The sequence below is a fragment of the Oculina patagonica genome, chromosome 10 (assembly GCF_052425735.1).
Source record: "Oculina patagonica isolate OP01 chromosome 10, crgOcupat, whole genome shotgun sequence".
In the NCBI taxonomy this organism is placed as follows: Eukaryota; Metazoa; Cnidaria; class Anthozoa; order Scleractinia; family Oculinidae; genus Oculina; species Oculina patagonica.
In genome coordinates this window covers 15,886,626-15,902,023 of record NC_135767.1, presented here as the reverse complement: position 1 = coordinate 15,902,023, position 15,398 = coordinate 15,886,626, and the positions used below count along the sequence as shown (strand labels likewise).

General features: G+C 38.0%; 1 protein-coding gene across 1 annotated transcript in view; it reads left to right on the top strand.

The window, feature by feature from the left end:
• Positions 1-15,398, top strand: part of LOC144628972 (low-density lipoprotein receptor-related protein 6-like) — a 58,506-nt gene that overhangs the window by 42,354 nt on the left and 754 nt on the right. The window contains exons 5-15 of the mRNA XM_078487107.1: positions 6,594-6,999; positions 8,001-8,395; positions 8,881-9,006; positions 9,901-10,324; positions 10,781-11,178; positions 11,535-11,708; positions 11,973-12,146; positions 12,700-12,873; positions 13,204-13,377; positions 13,862-14,027; positions 14,567-14,655. Coding sequence (XP_078343233.1) covers positions 6,594-6,999; positions 8,001-8,395; positions 8,881-9,006; positions 9,901-10,324; positions 10,781-11,178; positions 11,535-11,708; positions 11,973-12,146; positions 12,700-12,873; positions 13,204-13,377; positions 13,862-14,027; positions 14,567-14,655 — 2,700 coding nt within the window. The remainder of the gene's footprint in view (positions 1-6,593; positions 7,000-8,000; positions 8,396-8,880; positions 9,007-9,900; positions 10,325-10,780; positions 11,179-11,534; positions 11,709-11,972; positions 12,147-12,699; positions 12,874-13,203; positions 13,378-13,861; positions 14,028-14,566; positions 14,656-15,398) is intronic.

Here is a 15,398-nt window from a genome sequence, read left to right as displayed (position 1 = left end):
AACTCTATCAGCTTAATTCCATCATCTAAAATAGAAGTAAAAAATATTAACACATTTAAGCATACTTATAGATTTTAACTAAAATTGAGTAACATCTATCTAAAAGCGGAAAATTAAAAAAGTTGCATATTATTTTAATAGCCGTAACCGGACCTTTGCCATACTAGGCGATGCAAAATGTTGCTAGGGGGCTCAGGGAGCATGCCCTCCAGAAAATTTAAAAAATCTAGAAGCTCTTAAACTCTTAAAGAGACATTTTTTTCATGAGGTATTTCTTGAAGAAAATGAATCTAATTCAACTGGGGATTATTTTCCCAACAAAACATATTTCGTTTTTTGATTTTGCCTCGTCTTGCCTCTTGCAATTACGGCCCTGAATTTTGGAAAACAATTATAAAGTCGCGCAGTTATTTATTTAATTTCATAAAACTTTTGCTTGCAAGGTAATATGTATATATTTTTTATTTCCAAATAATTTACGAAGGCGCAATATTTTACCCTTTTTACCCTTTTTTACCCTTTTTTATTTGGGGGGGGGAGTACATGATGTCTATACTCGATAAAATCTTTGAGGTTCATCGTTCAAGTCTCACAAGTAATCGCTCATCAACAAAGTTATGTAAATAAAATTATATTTGCTCACACGGCCCTCGCTCGTATTGAAACCAGAACTCCTAATCGACGAGTTGGCATTTCCAGTACAAAAAACAAGAGAGCTTCTTTGTTAAAGAAAATTGCAATTACAGTTCTAATTTGACGAAAAAAGAAATACAATTTTAAGATAAATAAACAAATAATCTGTATTCACCTGCACGGGGAAGTTTTGATTGATCAGCTTGGAAATCCTTTATTATTGATCTTCATGATTCATCGATGAAGCTCGATTGAACGAGGAAAATTATTTGACTCGTTTCTCTGTCTCACTGTTAAAATAAATTAAACTGACCGTCCCGCCGATCAATCATGATATATGGTAAATTTTCTAAGCTTTTCAGTCAAGAATTAATTCACCTGCGATCGATGGAAGTGATCGTTTGTTCTGGTTTGTTGAACGTCTGAAAATACATGATGAACAAAGTCAATGGCTTGCCTTGCTTTCACTTGATTCTACACAAATTTAGTTATATCCTAGACTCGTCCTTTCGAGCAATCTGTTTCCAGTGCGCGATTTTTTGAAGCTGTGATTTTAGGCTAAAACTATTTACGAAGAGAAGTTGTCGGCCGCGATGAATGAAATTCTACCAAGTCAACTCCGCCACACAACGTAAATATTAAACTTACTTGAACACGAACAATATTTGTCAGTCAATTTTCATTCCAAAGCTATCATCCTGTTTTCAATATTTTTGACAGGTAACTAAAATATGAATGTATATATAAGCAAATTTCGAAACGACAAGAGCGTATTCTTTAGCCGCTCGACTAGCCGCTCGGCTTCAAATAAATGTCATAGATGTCCACCTACCCACTTAGCTGCCCTTAGCCAATCACAAGCCAGAAATGTTTTTTTCCCGCGAACCTAGTACAACTACCAGAAGTCTTTGCGTTTTTTACGTCATAATGCAAATGGTCTATTAAGGAAGAATTGGGACACGCATACTCTGTGATTGTAATTCAGATAAACCGGTGGAAAATAAAAAAAGATGTAAATACCGCCGTGGTTAAAAATAGCAAAGTTCTAACCGAATGGGAGAAGGTAGAGTCCAATATAAGCTGTATATGCCCAAACCACAAAGTGGCACTTCATGCAACAAGAGTTGTTCCTCTCAGAACAAATTTGAACAGCAATTTCGAGTAACTTTGGCACTAACAAACACCCTGATTCCAAAGGCCCAAAACGTTTTTCATCCTCACAGATAAGAAATAATAAAGTACTCTGGGCAAGACCCAAGATCTAAACATGAAAAAATCACGATCACTGATCAAGATATAGATACAACGATAGATTATTAAGGGAACGGGCGAATAAGCGCGCTCTCGATTTGTCACAACTGACCTGCCAGTCCGGCAGTTTTGACGGTAAAATGTTCCTTTTCCACAATATTTCCCCGCAAATTCACCACAACAGTGCATAATATTTATGCCTTGACTGATTTAACAGGAAAATCAGACGAATAACAGAATTCTGTTCTTCAATATACCGTTCTGGCCAACTGAACCAGTTCTTACTAATGAAAAGCGCCTTTTGGGATTCTGTTTGGCCGGGAGACCAAACAGAATCCCAAAGGAATTTAGGGCTCTAGTGTTCCGGATCTAAAAATGCGGTTTCCATTTCTTCTATAACGAATTTTAGTGTGCCTTGACTGATTTGACAGGAAAATCTGACGAACAAAAGAATTCTGTTCTTCAATATACCGTTCTGGCCAACTGAACCAGTTCTTACTAATGAAAAGCGCCTTTTGGGATTCTGTTTGACTAAGAGACCTTAGTTTGCTCATTGGTGAGAACTTTAAATTTTTTTACAAAAAGTTATTTGTCAATCCTGATGGAATTGATGATGCTAAATGTACTAACAGCCTACACTTTGAATTACGGATTGAACTACTTCAATACGATGCCCCAAGTTTTGTAACAGTTCAACAGAGAAATTTTGATCGGCCACAAACATAAAATACGTTATCGATAAATCAGAAATTTTTGTTTCTTAGTTTACTTTTATTTTTTACAAAAAATTTAGCTGGTTTTGACAAGTGCTAGAGCTGTAAAAAAATTCAAAATTTTTCGTTTATAAATAAAATGTTATGCGAAGAAATATTTTTGTAACAACCATCAATTTAACACTCTTTGCCGATGCTGTAACCTGCAAAGAACGATCCGCTTACCTCACAATCACGATGACGAATCAAAAGGTAAACAAAAAAATTGTCTAGCTAGCGCTTCCAGCGCTCTTCGGTTTGATCCTTAGAGTAATCGCGCGATGCCATCGCCTGCTTACACAATTCGATGAATGACGTCATGGGCTAAGAATGCGGAAATGATACGCAAGTTTAAAGTTCAACATGACTTGAAAATTAGCTGTTAGAGCATTAAAAGCCGTTGGAGAGCCTCGCGCTTTCAGAGAAATAAAGACTGGAAAAAAGCAGATCGCACGTGATACTGAAAGAATGTTAACGGCGTAACACAACAGTAAGCTCTGGTAACATCAGTAAAACCGGTAAGCAAGCGTAGTTTAGAATCATCTTTAATAGTACGTGCTCTTTGTACTTGTTTTGCATGATTTTCGTTATTTTTCAAGTAGCTTATATTGTACTAAATATAATGACCCCGGCGTCCTTGTTATATGCATTCATAAGAATAGCGGCCTTCTTTCAGTACAGGAATCCTTTTCACATTTCCATCAATGAAATCGAAGGAGTGATCGCGAACCCTCTCTAAGATATTATAAAAAAAGACATTGTTCGTTTTCATTAAGTGATAAATCGCTCATTGGAAGCAAAATTTGCTTATATTTCCTCGAATATAGAACATAGTTCAAACACTTGACGTTATTGCTGTTGATTTTTATGGTCGCACGATAGTCTAAACTTGGCAAATTGTTGATTTTTTTTTCTTACGTGCCTTTGAAGTTGCTCGTTTTTTATTTGTCGTATCAAACCATCTATAAACACTATACATTCAGGTTAAACACATTGTTCTCAATCAAAATAACATGGGAGATATTGGTCTTTTGATACATGTATGCATAATATTTTTTGAGTCCCGAAAACAACCTAGAGGTACAACGAAACTTTTGATATTTGATACTAAAAAGAGAAAAAGATACTTCTTTAAGGCAGTGCTAATGTGTTTTGCTAAAATATGATGGTATGCTCGGAGGAAGAGGTAGAGGTAGAGGTAGAGTGAAAAGAAGTCCTTTGATCTGCCATATTGGCTCCACTTCAGAACCGATAAAAACCAAGACTACATACAAGTTTCAGCCAAATTTTCGAGATTCCGACGTTCGCCCTAACTTTATTCTTACCGAGTACGACTCTTAATTTGCCGTTAATTGTGGTTTTGTTGCCACCGTGAGAGATTATAAACTGGAATTTACGCAAAATGACTTTTTTGATTTGTTTCCGTGAAACGTGATCACTTCACTCCCCCAATAACAAATATAAACACCGCCGCTCGACAAGACGTTTAAACCTTCTCAGAATAATTATCTACTGCTTACGCAGTGGGGTCAATATCGACTCAGTAAAGAAAATGACTGTGGGCATTTGAATTGAATTCGCTGCTACGCCGCAATTCAAGGACCATTTTTCAAACTTAATGTTTGTCATGTCTTCATGCATTTGCACCACTACACCACTTCATTTGCCATGGCTTTATTTGTTTTATCTATACGTGACCAGCCATAAACACTCACATAGAGCGCACAAAAACACTACTAAAAATGCAACCGGCGTCATGAGAAGGGAAAGTCCCTTGAAAGCTGAAAATATGAAATTGATGGTTCTGTAAAAATAAAAGGGACGAAACGATTCAATAGGCATTCCGCATGCACACGCAAAGGTGATCTGTCGCGTAGATGGAAGGTGGCGTTCGTTGCAGCTATTTTGCTAAACTCTTGTTAGTTACTACTGCCAAGTTAGTAGTTAGTCTCCCGTTCATTACTGTTTCTATCGGTCTAAGCCTATTTGTGTTGCGCCAGAAAGATCTTGGAAGGAAGTTCAAAACTTTCTTTTACGATTTGGCATACGTCAGTGGACAGCATTTGTAATAAGGCATAACAATCCTTCAAGCCCGATTTTCTGTGGGGAGATAATTACTACTTTGTGCTAGTGTGCTGTTTATTTTGGTAAGAGTTCAATCTATTTGCTTTTACATTTTGTGCGAAGAGGCGTTGAATTGTTTCTCGCTGCGTTACATTAGTTTTGATATTGTTTCTTTTTGTTTCAAACAGAAACTATTGGCGGCGGCCGCCGTACCATGAGTACGATCTGGTGGATTTGGACGCTGTCTCTGTTAATGTTGATACACAAGCCAACTCTAAACGTTTGTGCAGGTCAGAAGAATTTGCGTCGACAATACGTCTTATACGTATTTTCTTTCTTAATCATTTCTCTGATAAAAATGGCTGAACAATCTAGGTAATATTGATACACTTACAACCACCAATGTCGCGCCCTTTCGTATTTTAATTATTTTTTAGGTAAAACATGCAATATAAGTAACATAGTAACACCGGACCTATCAAAAGGAAGTATTGAGCCTTGCTTTTACTTGTGACAGAAAGTATAAGTAAGTGTTTGTGCTTCGGACATTGCGCTTGCGTGGGATTAAAATCGGTTTAGTCGGGGCACTCTTATGCACGTGTTGCACCTAAATTGGTTTACTAAAACAAGACCGAGTATATACAGGATCTGTTGACTAAAAAAACAAAACCTTCACCTATTTATTTTAAATGAACAAGCTGCAATTTTTTAGTTGAATCCGGTTTAGAAAAAATCGTATTATCGCGCCATACATACTTTCGCCTTGTGCGTGAAACTCGAGTAACTGTCACTACAGTATGTCATTAAATTAGCATTCCGCTCTGCATGTATTTGCATTGAGCACTCCTTCGATTATGTGAAACCATTTACATTTTTCTTTTTTATCTACACAATTTATAATAGACTGCCATGCACATTACCGTCTGACAGTGATTTTGATTTTACTGCAAATGAATCTTGTCCTAGACCACCCCCTCCCCCCCCCCCAAAAAAAAAAATATATATATAAGGTGGCTCTCCAGTAAGTGTTATAACGGCTGAGCCTATTTATATTGCATAGCTAACTTTAGTGTGAATCTAGCTTAGCTGTAAGAAGCGCCCAGGGGTGGGGGGGTACTCCGGCTTGTAAATGACGCGGATGATCGAATGAAGACAAATTTTAGAACCCCAAAAAATCTCTAAGTCTTCCAACATAACCCCCAAAAGTCCCTGAACCAAAAATAACTCCCCAAAAAAATCCCTTGTTAAATTACCCCTAAATTGCCAGGAGGGGCAATAATATAACAAAACGAAAATCATAAAAAATTAAACGCTCGTGTTTGTTTTTTTTTTTTTATCATACCATAAATACGCCAAGGCTCTTAAGTTCGTTTTTAATACCCAAAAACATCCCCTATTTAAATCAAGTCACCCAAAAAAATACTTGCCAAAATTTCCAACCCAAAAAAATCCCACGATCGAAAATTTCAAACCCCAAAAAATCCTTCGGTCATCCCCGTCATTTACAAGCCTGGGAAGAAGCGCCTTATTGAGGCCCAGATGTATTCAAAAATCACTTCAAAGCTTTCGCCTACAGTTGTGCTCCAGACATTACTAGAGCAGAAATGGCATTGAACACTGCGTCGAACCATTATGAAAGCAATGGTTAGTTAACAACGATAGCATCATTCGCGACTCCTAAGCTCTCTCACGCATGTGGTCACGTGTCAAAGACGAGAGGTCTGGGGTCGAGAATGCAAAAGCATCGACCGTGAAAAAATGGCATTGGCCCTTTACGAAAGAGAAATCGGCGCCCTGCACCAACCCCTACAAAAAAACATATTTTGTTCATCTTTACCCAGAAAGTAATTCCCAAACTACGACCTGACTAAATTTTTGTTGTTTTAATTACAGAAGCAAAGAAGTTTATTCTTTTCACCGACGCTGACGCCAAATCCACGAATATTATATCATTGGACGTCAACTATTTCACCCCTAAACTTTTGTTTAAACATCTTGGAAATCAGCGCCCTGTTGCATTGGACTTCGATCCTGTCGAAAATCGAGTGTACTTTTCAGACGTTGCATATGGTCGAATCTTGAGTGCTTTTTTTAATGCAACATCAGTGAGGACTTTGTTTTTCTGCAATGTTCAAACACCCGACGGCTTAGCCATTGACCATGTGGGACGTAACATTTATTGGACTGACACAGGAACCAATAGGATTGAAGTAGCTCGGTTGGATGGAAAAGGAAAAAAGCTGCTGTTCGCGAATGGACTAGATCAGCCCAGGGCGATTGTACTTGATGAAAGAAATGGGTAAATTGCATGATCTGCTATAATATTTGTCTTATCTGATGTTTTCGTTGCGTGGGTTATGAGGGTTGATGATATTGGGCGTAAACATATGAGTCATGTTGATTGGACGTTTACTGTAACGATAATGAAACGTGATTCGTAGCAACTTTACATAAATGTGATAGAATAGAAAAACGGAAGACGTGACGTGTTAATCACAAGTATGTTAACTGACAGAATTGCTCAATACAAGGTCCTGTTACCAATTCATAATAAACTTTAAGAAGAAAGTAACAATATCGATTGGTAAATAAAACGCAAAATTGGAGTTTTCTTTGACCAAGTTGCATCATGCTACTAATCAAAGTGGCTATAAGCCACTAAACTCGGAAAATGTTTTATAAAACATGAATCGAAAACAACAAACTGACAAATAAAGATTTGCCACAACATATGATGTTAAACTTTCCACACTTCAGTTCACTCCACTTAGTTTGATTGTCATCTAGCTGCTAATCGAGAGCAGGCCGAGAGGCCAAAAGATAGAGTTCCCATCTGTTGCAAATTGTTTTCTTTCTTATTATTTTCCTTTTTGTTTATTAAAGGTTAACGAAAATAGTAATATCATTTGGTTTATTTCAAGAAAACAATACAATATTTTGGCTGGTAACTAAGCGTGTTATTATTATGTAATTTAACTAGAAATGTAGGTAATCTGAGAACAAGTCTAATTCTCTAGAGGCCTTAAAACACTTGCACGACAGACTTGCACGCATTACGTGCCTATGTTTAACAGGAATCTAGGGAAGGAGGGAAGAAGGGAAGTAGTGAAATTCACTACTTTCACTTCAACTCTTTTCCTAGTTAATAATAATAATCATAACGTGATATTTTAGCATAACTCCAATTGTAGTGTATTTCTCAGGATATATGAATAGTTGCTTGCTACACCGTGAATTTGCTATTAACACATTACATAAAACGTGTTTTTTTTTTTTTTTTTTTTTTTTTTTTACCTTCAGAATGATGTACTGGACAGACTGGGGCGTTAATCCAAAAATCGAGCAAGCTGAGATGGACGGTTCAGCGAGACGAGCCATTGTAACAAGAAACCTTGCTGCGCCAAGTGGACTCACTATCGACCAAGCTACAAACCGTCTGTTTTGGGCAGATGCTCTTCTGGACAAGATTGAAGTGTCGGACCTTACTGGAGGAAATAGACAACTTATAATGTTTTCCTCGGCTGGCATCCTTCCTTACGGATTAGCAGTGTACCACAACATATTATACTGGACCGATTGGAAGAGCAAAAGCATTTCTCGTTTCAATTTAAGCAGTAAAAACCAGGATATGATAGTAACTGGCCTTCAAAAACCAATGGACATTCACGTGTTTGATCCGTCCTTGATATTTTCAGGTAACAAATCAGCATTTGCTCCCTGAAAACAGGGCTTAGCTATAGTATTAAGCTCTGAAAAGCCCATTTGCCTCTGCGAAACGTACTTACGGTGCATAATAGAAGCTTCATCCAAATTCATAATGAGCCAACCCGTAATATGAGCTTTGTTCGGAAGTTCGTTCCACTGACAAAACAGTTTCACTCTCGTTTGTTTTCGCGATAGGAATACTTTATTTGTAGATTATTGAAAAAAAATGGCCAGTCCCTGGCCATTTTTCTTTTAAGTTTATTGCAACTATCCTGATGCATTTAAGGCATGCTGTATAGAGGAATTTGGAAATTTGTCTTGTCTTGTCTTGTCTTGTCTTGTCTTGTCTTAAATTATCTAAAAGATGAAACAAGAGGCACATGGGTGGGAAACCTGCAAATTGCTTTTTTTAGGTTTACATTAGGCTAAAGCCGGGTCTGTGTTTCTTTATCTACCATTGTGTATCTATCATCAGGTTCTCATAATTGTTCTCAAAACAACGGACTCTGCGGCGACTTCTGTCTTCTAAAGCCAGGAGGATACCAATGCGCATGTCCAACGGGCATTGCCCTTAAGTCTGATGGGAAAACCTGTGACTATGGTGAGGACCCATGTTTTAATTAATCTCCTAACAGATTCCTCTCTAATGTTCGGCATGGAAAATCTTTCTTCAGCAACTTGAGATGGCCTTAAAAGTGATCGAAACTAATAAAGGGCGCTAAACTTATCTAAAAATGTGACATTTAATGCAGGAAGGTTAAAATTTTTTGTTAAAACGGGATCGCTAAAAATTGGAAAAACATGCCTGACAACGCATACCAAATTGTTTCCAATTAGAAGGCATTGGTAAAAGAAAAAAACATTCGAACTCTTTGAGGGCATGCAGGTTCGTTCCCCCATTCCCACCTCGCTGTATATAAGGTTAAAAGAGATAGCAAAGCCCCCATACAAGCAAGCTTTGATGGTTTTGCTTTATTTACATTATTCTTCGTTATGTTGGTGAAAATCACCTTGCCCAGGCGCCGCATGCATGTACATAATACACTGCATTGTAGATTTGAGTGGAAGTCGTGGAATCGGTAATGCAATTTCAAAATAAAAGATGTTGATAAATATTGCAGCGGTAAAGGAAAAAACTTATTCTTTTATTTCATTTTAAGCTCTGTAAATTTAAAGGGCTTCTTTCTATATATTAAAATTCAGCTTGGTAGCAATGCCTAGAGGACACAAACAAACGGAATTTTACAAGCATGTTTATTCATTTCTTTAGTTTGTGTACCTTAGGCCTCGTTATCAAGCCAAATTTTAATATGTGGAAAGTAGCCTATTTAGTCTTGTTGACATTGTTGATAATGATGAGTGCATAAATGAGAATGTGTTATCGCGAACAATATTTGAAGTCGTTTTATTCAACTTTGTATACTGTGTAGTTATTTTCCGGCAATTCTCTCAGGACTCAGGAAGTACGTTACTTTTTTCCTTTTTTATGTCCAAGATATGTTCTACAAGACAAACTCAGAGAAATTTATGATCTTTGCTGAAGCGTTTACTGGGGAAATTTACAAGGTTCCTCTCGCTGTACCGGGCACCCCTTGCCATCCACTGGGGATCACCAGAGGCATCGCAAGACCTGTGGCTGTCGATTACGATCCAGTCGAAGGGAGAATTTATTGGACAGATGTGAAATTGAAACGCGTATCCAGAGCATTTCCCAATGGGTCTTCAGTTGAAATCATTGCGTACTTTGATGTAGACATTCCTGGTGGGCTGGCAGTCGACTATATCGGACGAAACATTTTCTGGACGGACGAGGGAACTAGTAAAATTGAGGTGGCTCGGTTAGATGGGTCATTAAGGAAAGGTCTAATCACATCAAACATTGAAAAGCCAAGAGCTATACTACTCGATCATGCAGAAAGGTAATCTAGAAATCCAAGGCTGCAGGCAGTTAGATAGCTTTTGTTCTGGTGACATATTATTAGATATTTATATACGGCCAAAGAAATAGTCTAAAGCCAAGACGTCACTCTACTGTTTCTTCCTTCGACCCTTAAGGACATTGGGACATAAGTCGGAAATCTTCCGAATTTTTTGGTAATGTTCGTTAATCTTCGGGAAACGCCAGACTGCTTATGGATAATCTCTAGTTATTTTAAGAGGATTTTGGAAGATGTTCGGACAATCGTCAATGAAATGTCCTAATATATTCCGATGATGAATGCCGGACATTGCTTGGCTAATCGCACTTTTTTTTTTAGAAAAGCTTCTTCTTATGATATATTGTTCTTGCCTAAATACAGATTCCACAACTTTTCGCCAGTGCATAATAGTTCTTATACACTGATTTATAAATAAACGTGAAATTGACTTTTTAGAAAGATGTATTGGGGTAGCAGAGGATCATCGCCAAAGATTGAGAAAGCCAACATGGACGGTTCTGCCAGGACAATTCTTGTTAGCTCCGGACTGATTGCGGTGAACTCGCTTGCTCTGGACTACCACAAAAAAGTGTTGTACTGGTGTGATGCGTTTCGTGATCTGATCGAAAGGATAGACCTCCAAGGAAACAACCGAGTGCTGATACTGGATTTATCACAGGACAAACTGCACCCATTTGGACTAGGTCTTTCTGGTGACGTTTTGTACTGGTCTGACTGGAACAGCAAAAGTGTTCATCAATACAACATGACGTCTTCTCTCCAAAAAGTCCTGGTTCGCGGAATGGGACGTCCAATGGAGTTGCACATTTACGATCACAAGGAAACTTTTTATGGTATGCATGTTACAAAGTCTTTAATTTAAATATAGCATCTGGTCCGATGAGCATGTGTCTCGACGATCAACAGAAATAATTCCCAATCCGAGAAGCCTGGGAGGTTCGAGTACCTTCCATGAGATGGGGGTGTCGTGGGTTTGAATCCTGCACGGGGCATCCTATTTTTTTCGACATTTGTTCAGTTAAATATAAAGATAGGCATATCTCAACATTGTTGCTGGAATTTGTTTGTTAGGCTTGACACCCTAACTAAGCTTGATTCCATTTTTTTCTTTTTAAACCAATGAACTTGACATTATATAAGATATCACAAACAGTTCAAATTCTTATTTTTTGTTTTAATTGTGAAATAGCAACCTACTGTCCCCAATTATTAGCGCCCGCAAATGGAAGCTTGCAGTCGTGTTCCAATTTGTCAGGGCAAACCTGTCATTTCTCCTGCGACAAAGGGTACAACCTGGCTGGATCAAGAATTCGGAGGTGCAACAGTAATGGAACATGGACTGGAACACAGCCTCAGTGTAATGGTGAGGAAGGGAGGCTACCTCTTACTATTTGTACATGCATGAACGTCTAATAAGTGATCTAGAGAAGGGCCTGAAATTGTAATTGGTAAAATTTAAGTGACACAGCCACAACATCGTTGTTGACACCTTTTAGGACGTTGTTTAACAGCCCCGGCTTTATAACTTTATAAATTTGGCACCATTCAAGCCGTCATTACCACCAAAAATATTTAAAACAGTCCAAATTCGGTGACTTTACTTTCTTTATCTTTATTTGTAAAATAGTGAATCGCTGTCCTCAGTTATTTGCACCCGCCAACGGACGTTTGCAGCCTTGCTCCAATTTGTCAGGGCAAACCTGTCACTTTTCCTGCGACAGAGGTTACAACCTGACTGGACCTAGAACTCGGAGGTGCAACAGTAACGGAAAATGGACTGGAACACAGACACGGTGTAAGGGTGAGTGTGGGAGCTACCTCTTACTATTTGTAAATCGGTGAACGAGAAGTTACTTAACGAAGGCAGATCCAGTTACTCGATTTCTAATAAAGTAGTTCTTATATTTGGAAACCTTTGTAATACTATTCATCTGAAGTGGAAAATAAATAAATAAATAAAAGATGATGATGATGATGATGATGATGATGATGATGATGATTACGATGATGATGATGATGATGATGATGATGATGATGATGATGATGATTACGATGATGGTGATAATAGTGATGATGATGATGATGATGATGATGATGATGATGATGATGATAATGATGATGATGATGATGATAACGAGCTAAGAAACCACAAATAATGGCCCGAAATTGAAAGTGAGAAATTTTAAGTGACAAAGCCACAACATCGTTGTTGACAATTTTGGCACGTAAAGTTTGACAATCCTGGCTTGATTTCTTTCTTATTTGGCACCATTCAAGCCGTCATTACCACCAAAAATATCAGAAACCTTCCAAATTCGGTGACTTTAGTTTCTTTATCTTTATTTGCAAAATAGTGAATCGCTGTCCCCAGTTATTTGCACCCGCCAACGGACGTTTGCAGCCTTGCTCCAATTTGCCAGGGCAAACCTGCCATTTTTCCTGTGACAAAAGTTACAACCTGACTGGATCAAGAATTCGGAGATGCAACAGTAATGGAACATGGACTGGAACACAGACACGATGTAATGGTGAGAAAGGGAAGCTTTGTTTTACTCTTTGTTGATGCGTACACGAGTAAGTGATAAACGGAATAAACAGAAAGTGTCAGTTGCTTTGATTTCTGAGAAACTATTTCTTACTTGCCAAGCTAAGAATCCGTAAATGACCCGAAATTATGACTGAGAAATGAATACCGTCTTTGCCACAACCTCGTAACTGGAACTTTTTAGTATGCAAGGTTCACACCTCTAGCTTGATTCCGTTCATATTAAGCACCAATCTAGCTGTCATTATCACCGAAAATATTATAATTAGTTATACATTCGATGTTTTAAGTTTCATTTTTTTTTGTAAAATAGTAATTCGCTGTCCCCAGTTATTCGCACCCACCAACGGAAGTTTGCAGCCGTGTTCCAATTTGTCAGGGCAAACATGTCAGTTTTCCTGCGGCAGAGGATACAACTTGACTGGATCAAGAATTCGGAGATGTAACAGTAATGGAACATGGACTGGAACACAGACTCAGTGTAATGGTGAGGGAGGCTACCTCTTACTATTTGTACATGCATGAACGATTTATCGATAAATCTGACAAAGAGAACGGTCTCTATGCTCGTTTGTTGTACAAAATTACAAGATTTGGAAAATGAAAGGCCTGGTTTTACACCTTTTGCATTTAAGGTGAAGATACTCCTCAAACGGAAGTCATGCAGGTTGACAGACAGACAGACAGACATACATACAGACAGGCAGAAAGACAGAAACAGACAGAGAGACAGACAGACACACAGACACACAGACATTCACTGTCACACAGCCATTCACGGTAAGTATTTTCGGTAGCAGTATTGTTCACCTCTATTTATTGATCATTGACAACGATCTACCTATCACCGGACAGCATTAGGCTCAAATGTGTTCAGACGTCCCTTCTGGCAAGCAGGCGAGCACAGAGGGATGTCTGAAATTCAGGCTACGATCTACCAAGTTTGCTGATATTTTGTTAATTCCTTTCAGAAATTCCCACCGCTTTCATCAACAACATTGGTAAACAAAACACCTTCAACAAGGACAACAACAGCTCAAAAAAGAAGAACTCTAATTCATCATTAGCCATTTCAGTTTCCCTTGGACTTCTTGCAGCAATTTTGATCTGTGTCAGTCTCTGTGTGCGGAAATACCGGTAAGTTTTAAAGTACTTAACAGAATATTTTGAATAATCAAAATGTATTCGTAATAGATTGGAGTCGCATTCACGTGTAGTAAAGTTAGAATATAGCGAAGAGAAGAGAAAAAGGGATGAGAATAAGAGACTAAGCAGAGGATAGTAGAGTATGGAAGAATAGAATAAAGTAGAATAGTGTAGAATAGAATAGAATAGAATAGTGTAGAATATAATACAATAGTGTAGAATAGAATAGGATAGAATTGCCTGGTAGAATGGAATATAATAAAATAGAATAAAATAAAATAGAAGAAAAGAGAAGAGATGAGATGAGGAGACAAAAACAAGAATGCTGGAAAAGAGAAGAGAATGAATAGCAGAGCATAGAATACAAACAGAAACAGAATAGAATAGTGTAAAATATAATAAAATAGAATAGAAACAGATTGAAATAGAATCATTACCTTCCCATATGAAAACAAAAAAAAAAAAAAAAAAAAAAAAACAAAAAAACACTTTGTAAATCTCATGACCACTTCTTCAACACTTTTTGCCAGTGCTGGTGGAACACAGAACCTTGCTGCAGATCATAATGTAGCAGAGTTTCGGAATGGAGCCTACCTTTCAGAACAACCAACATCCCCAGGTTTGTAATGAGGCTTTTCACATTGTACAATCAAGTAGAATGGATTATCAAATGAAAAGAGAAGGAATCGCAAATATTTTCCTTTTTTAAACTTTTCAAAACCTGAAAGCAAGTACAGTTATTTTCTAACTTTAATGGCCAGTTCTCATTTGATTGTGTATTTGAAAGTCCAGTGAATGACAAATTACGAGCACTAGTCAGTACAGGTACGCCTTAAGAGAGGCGAAGAGCACCCTGCAATTTGTTGCAGAGGTCGAAAACATTGCAAGTTGCTTAATCGACAATCTTCTTCTTCCGTTATATCTTTTTGGTAGGAGGCCCCGCAAAAATGTTTGAATATAATGTTTCAATTTGCCAACGGGTCCTTGAGCTATTTACTGCCAACACAAGAACATAAATAACTTCTTTGGTTTGCAAGTAGTGTTTGACATGAATGACCCGTTTTGACCCCCTTGACTCCTCCAGCAATGGAAACGACGTCATAATAAATCATTCTGAGAGCTAGACACTTTGAATTCGCATCTCAGTTTATTCTTGGATTTTGCTTCCTAAAATGGGAGGGGGGGGGGGGGGGGTCTAGCCTTTCTCCCCGACGGACAGCAGGCCTAGTTCATGGGAAGATAAGTTACTCGTTTTATTACCTGCTGAGTCACACCGCCAACAAGCATAAAATTGAAACATTGCAACAGGCACCGATGCACCGGCTTTATTAACGAGTTGAACAGCGATGTTTGCATTACTGA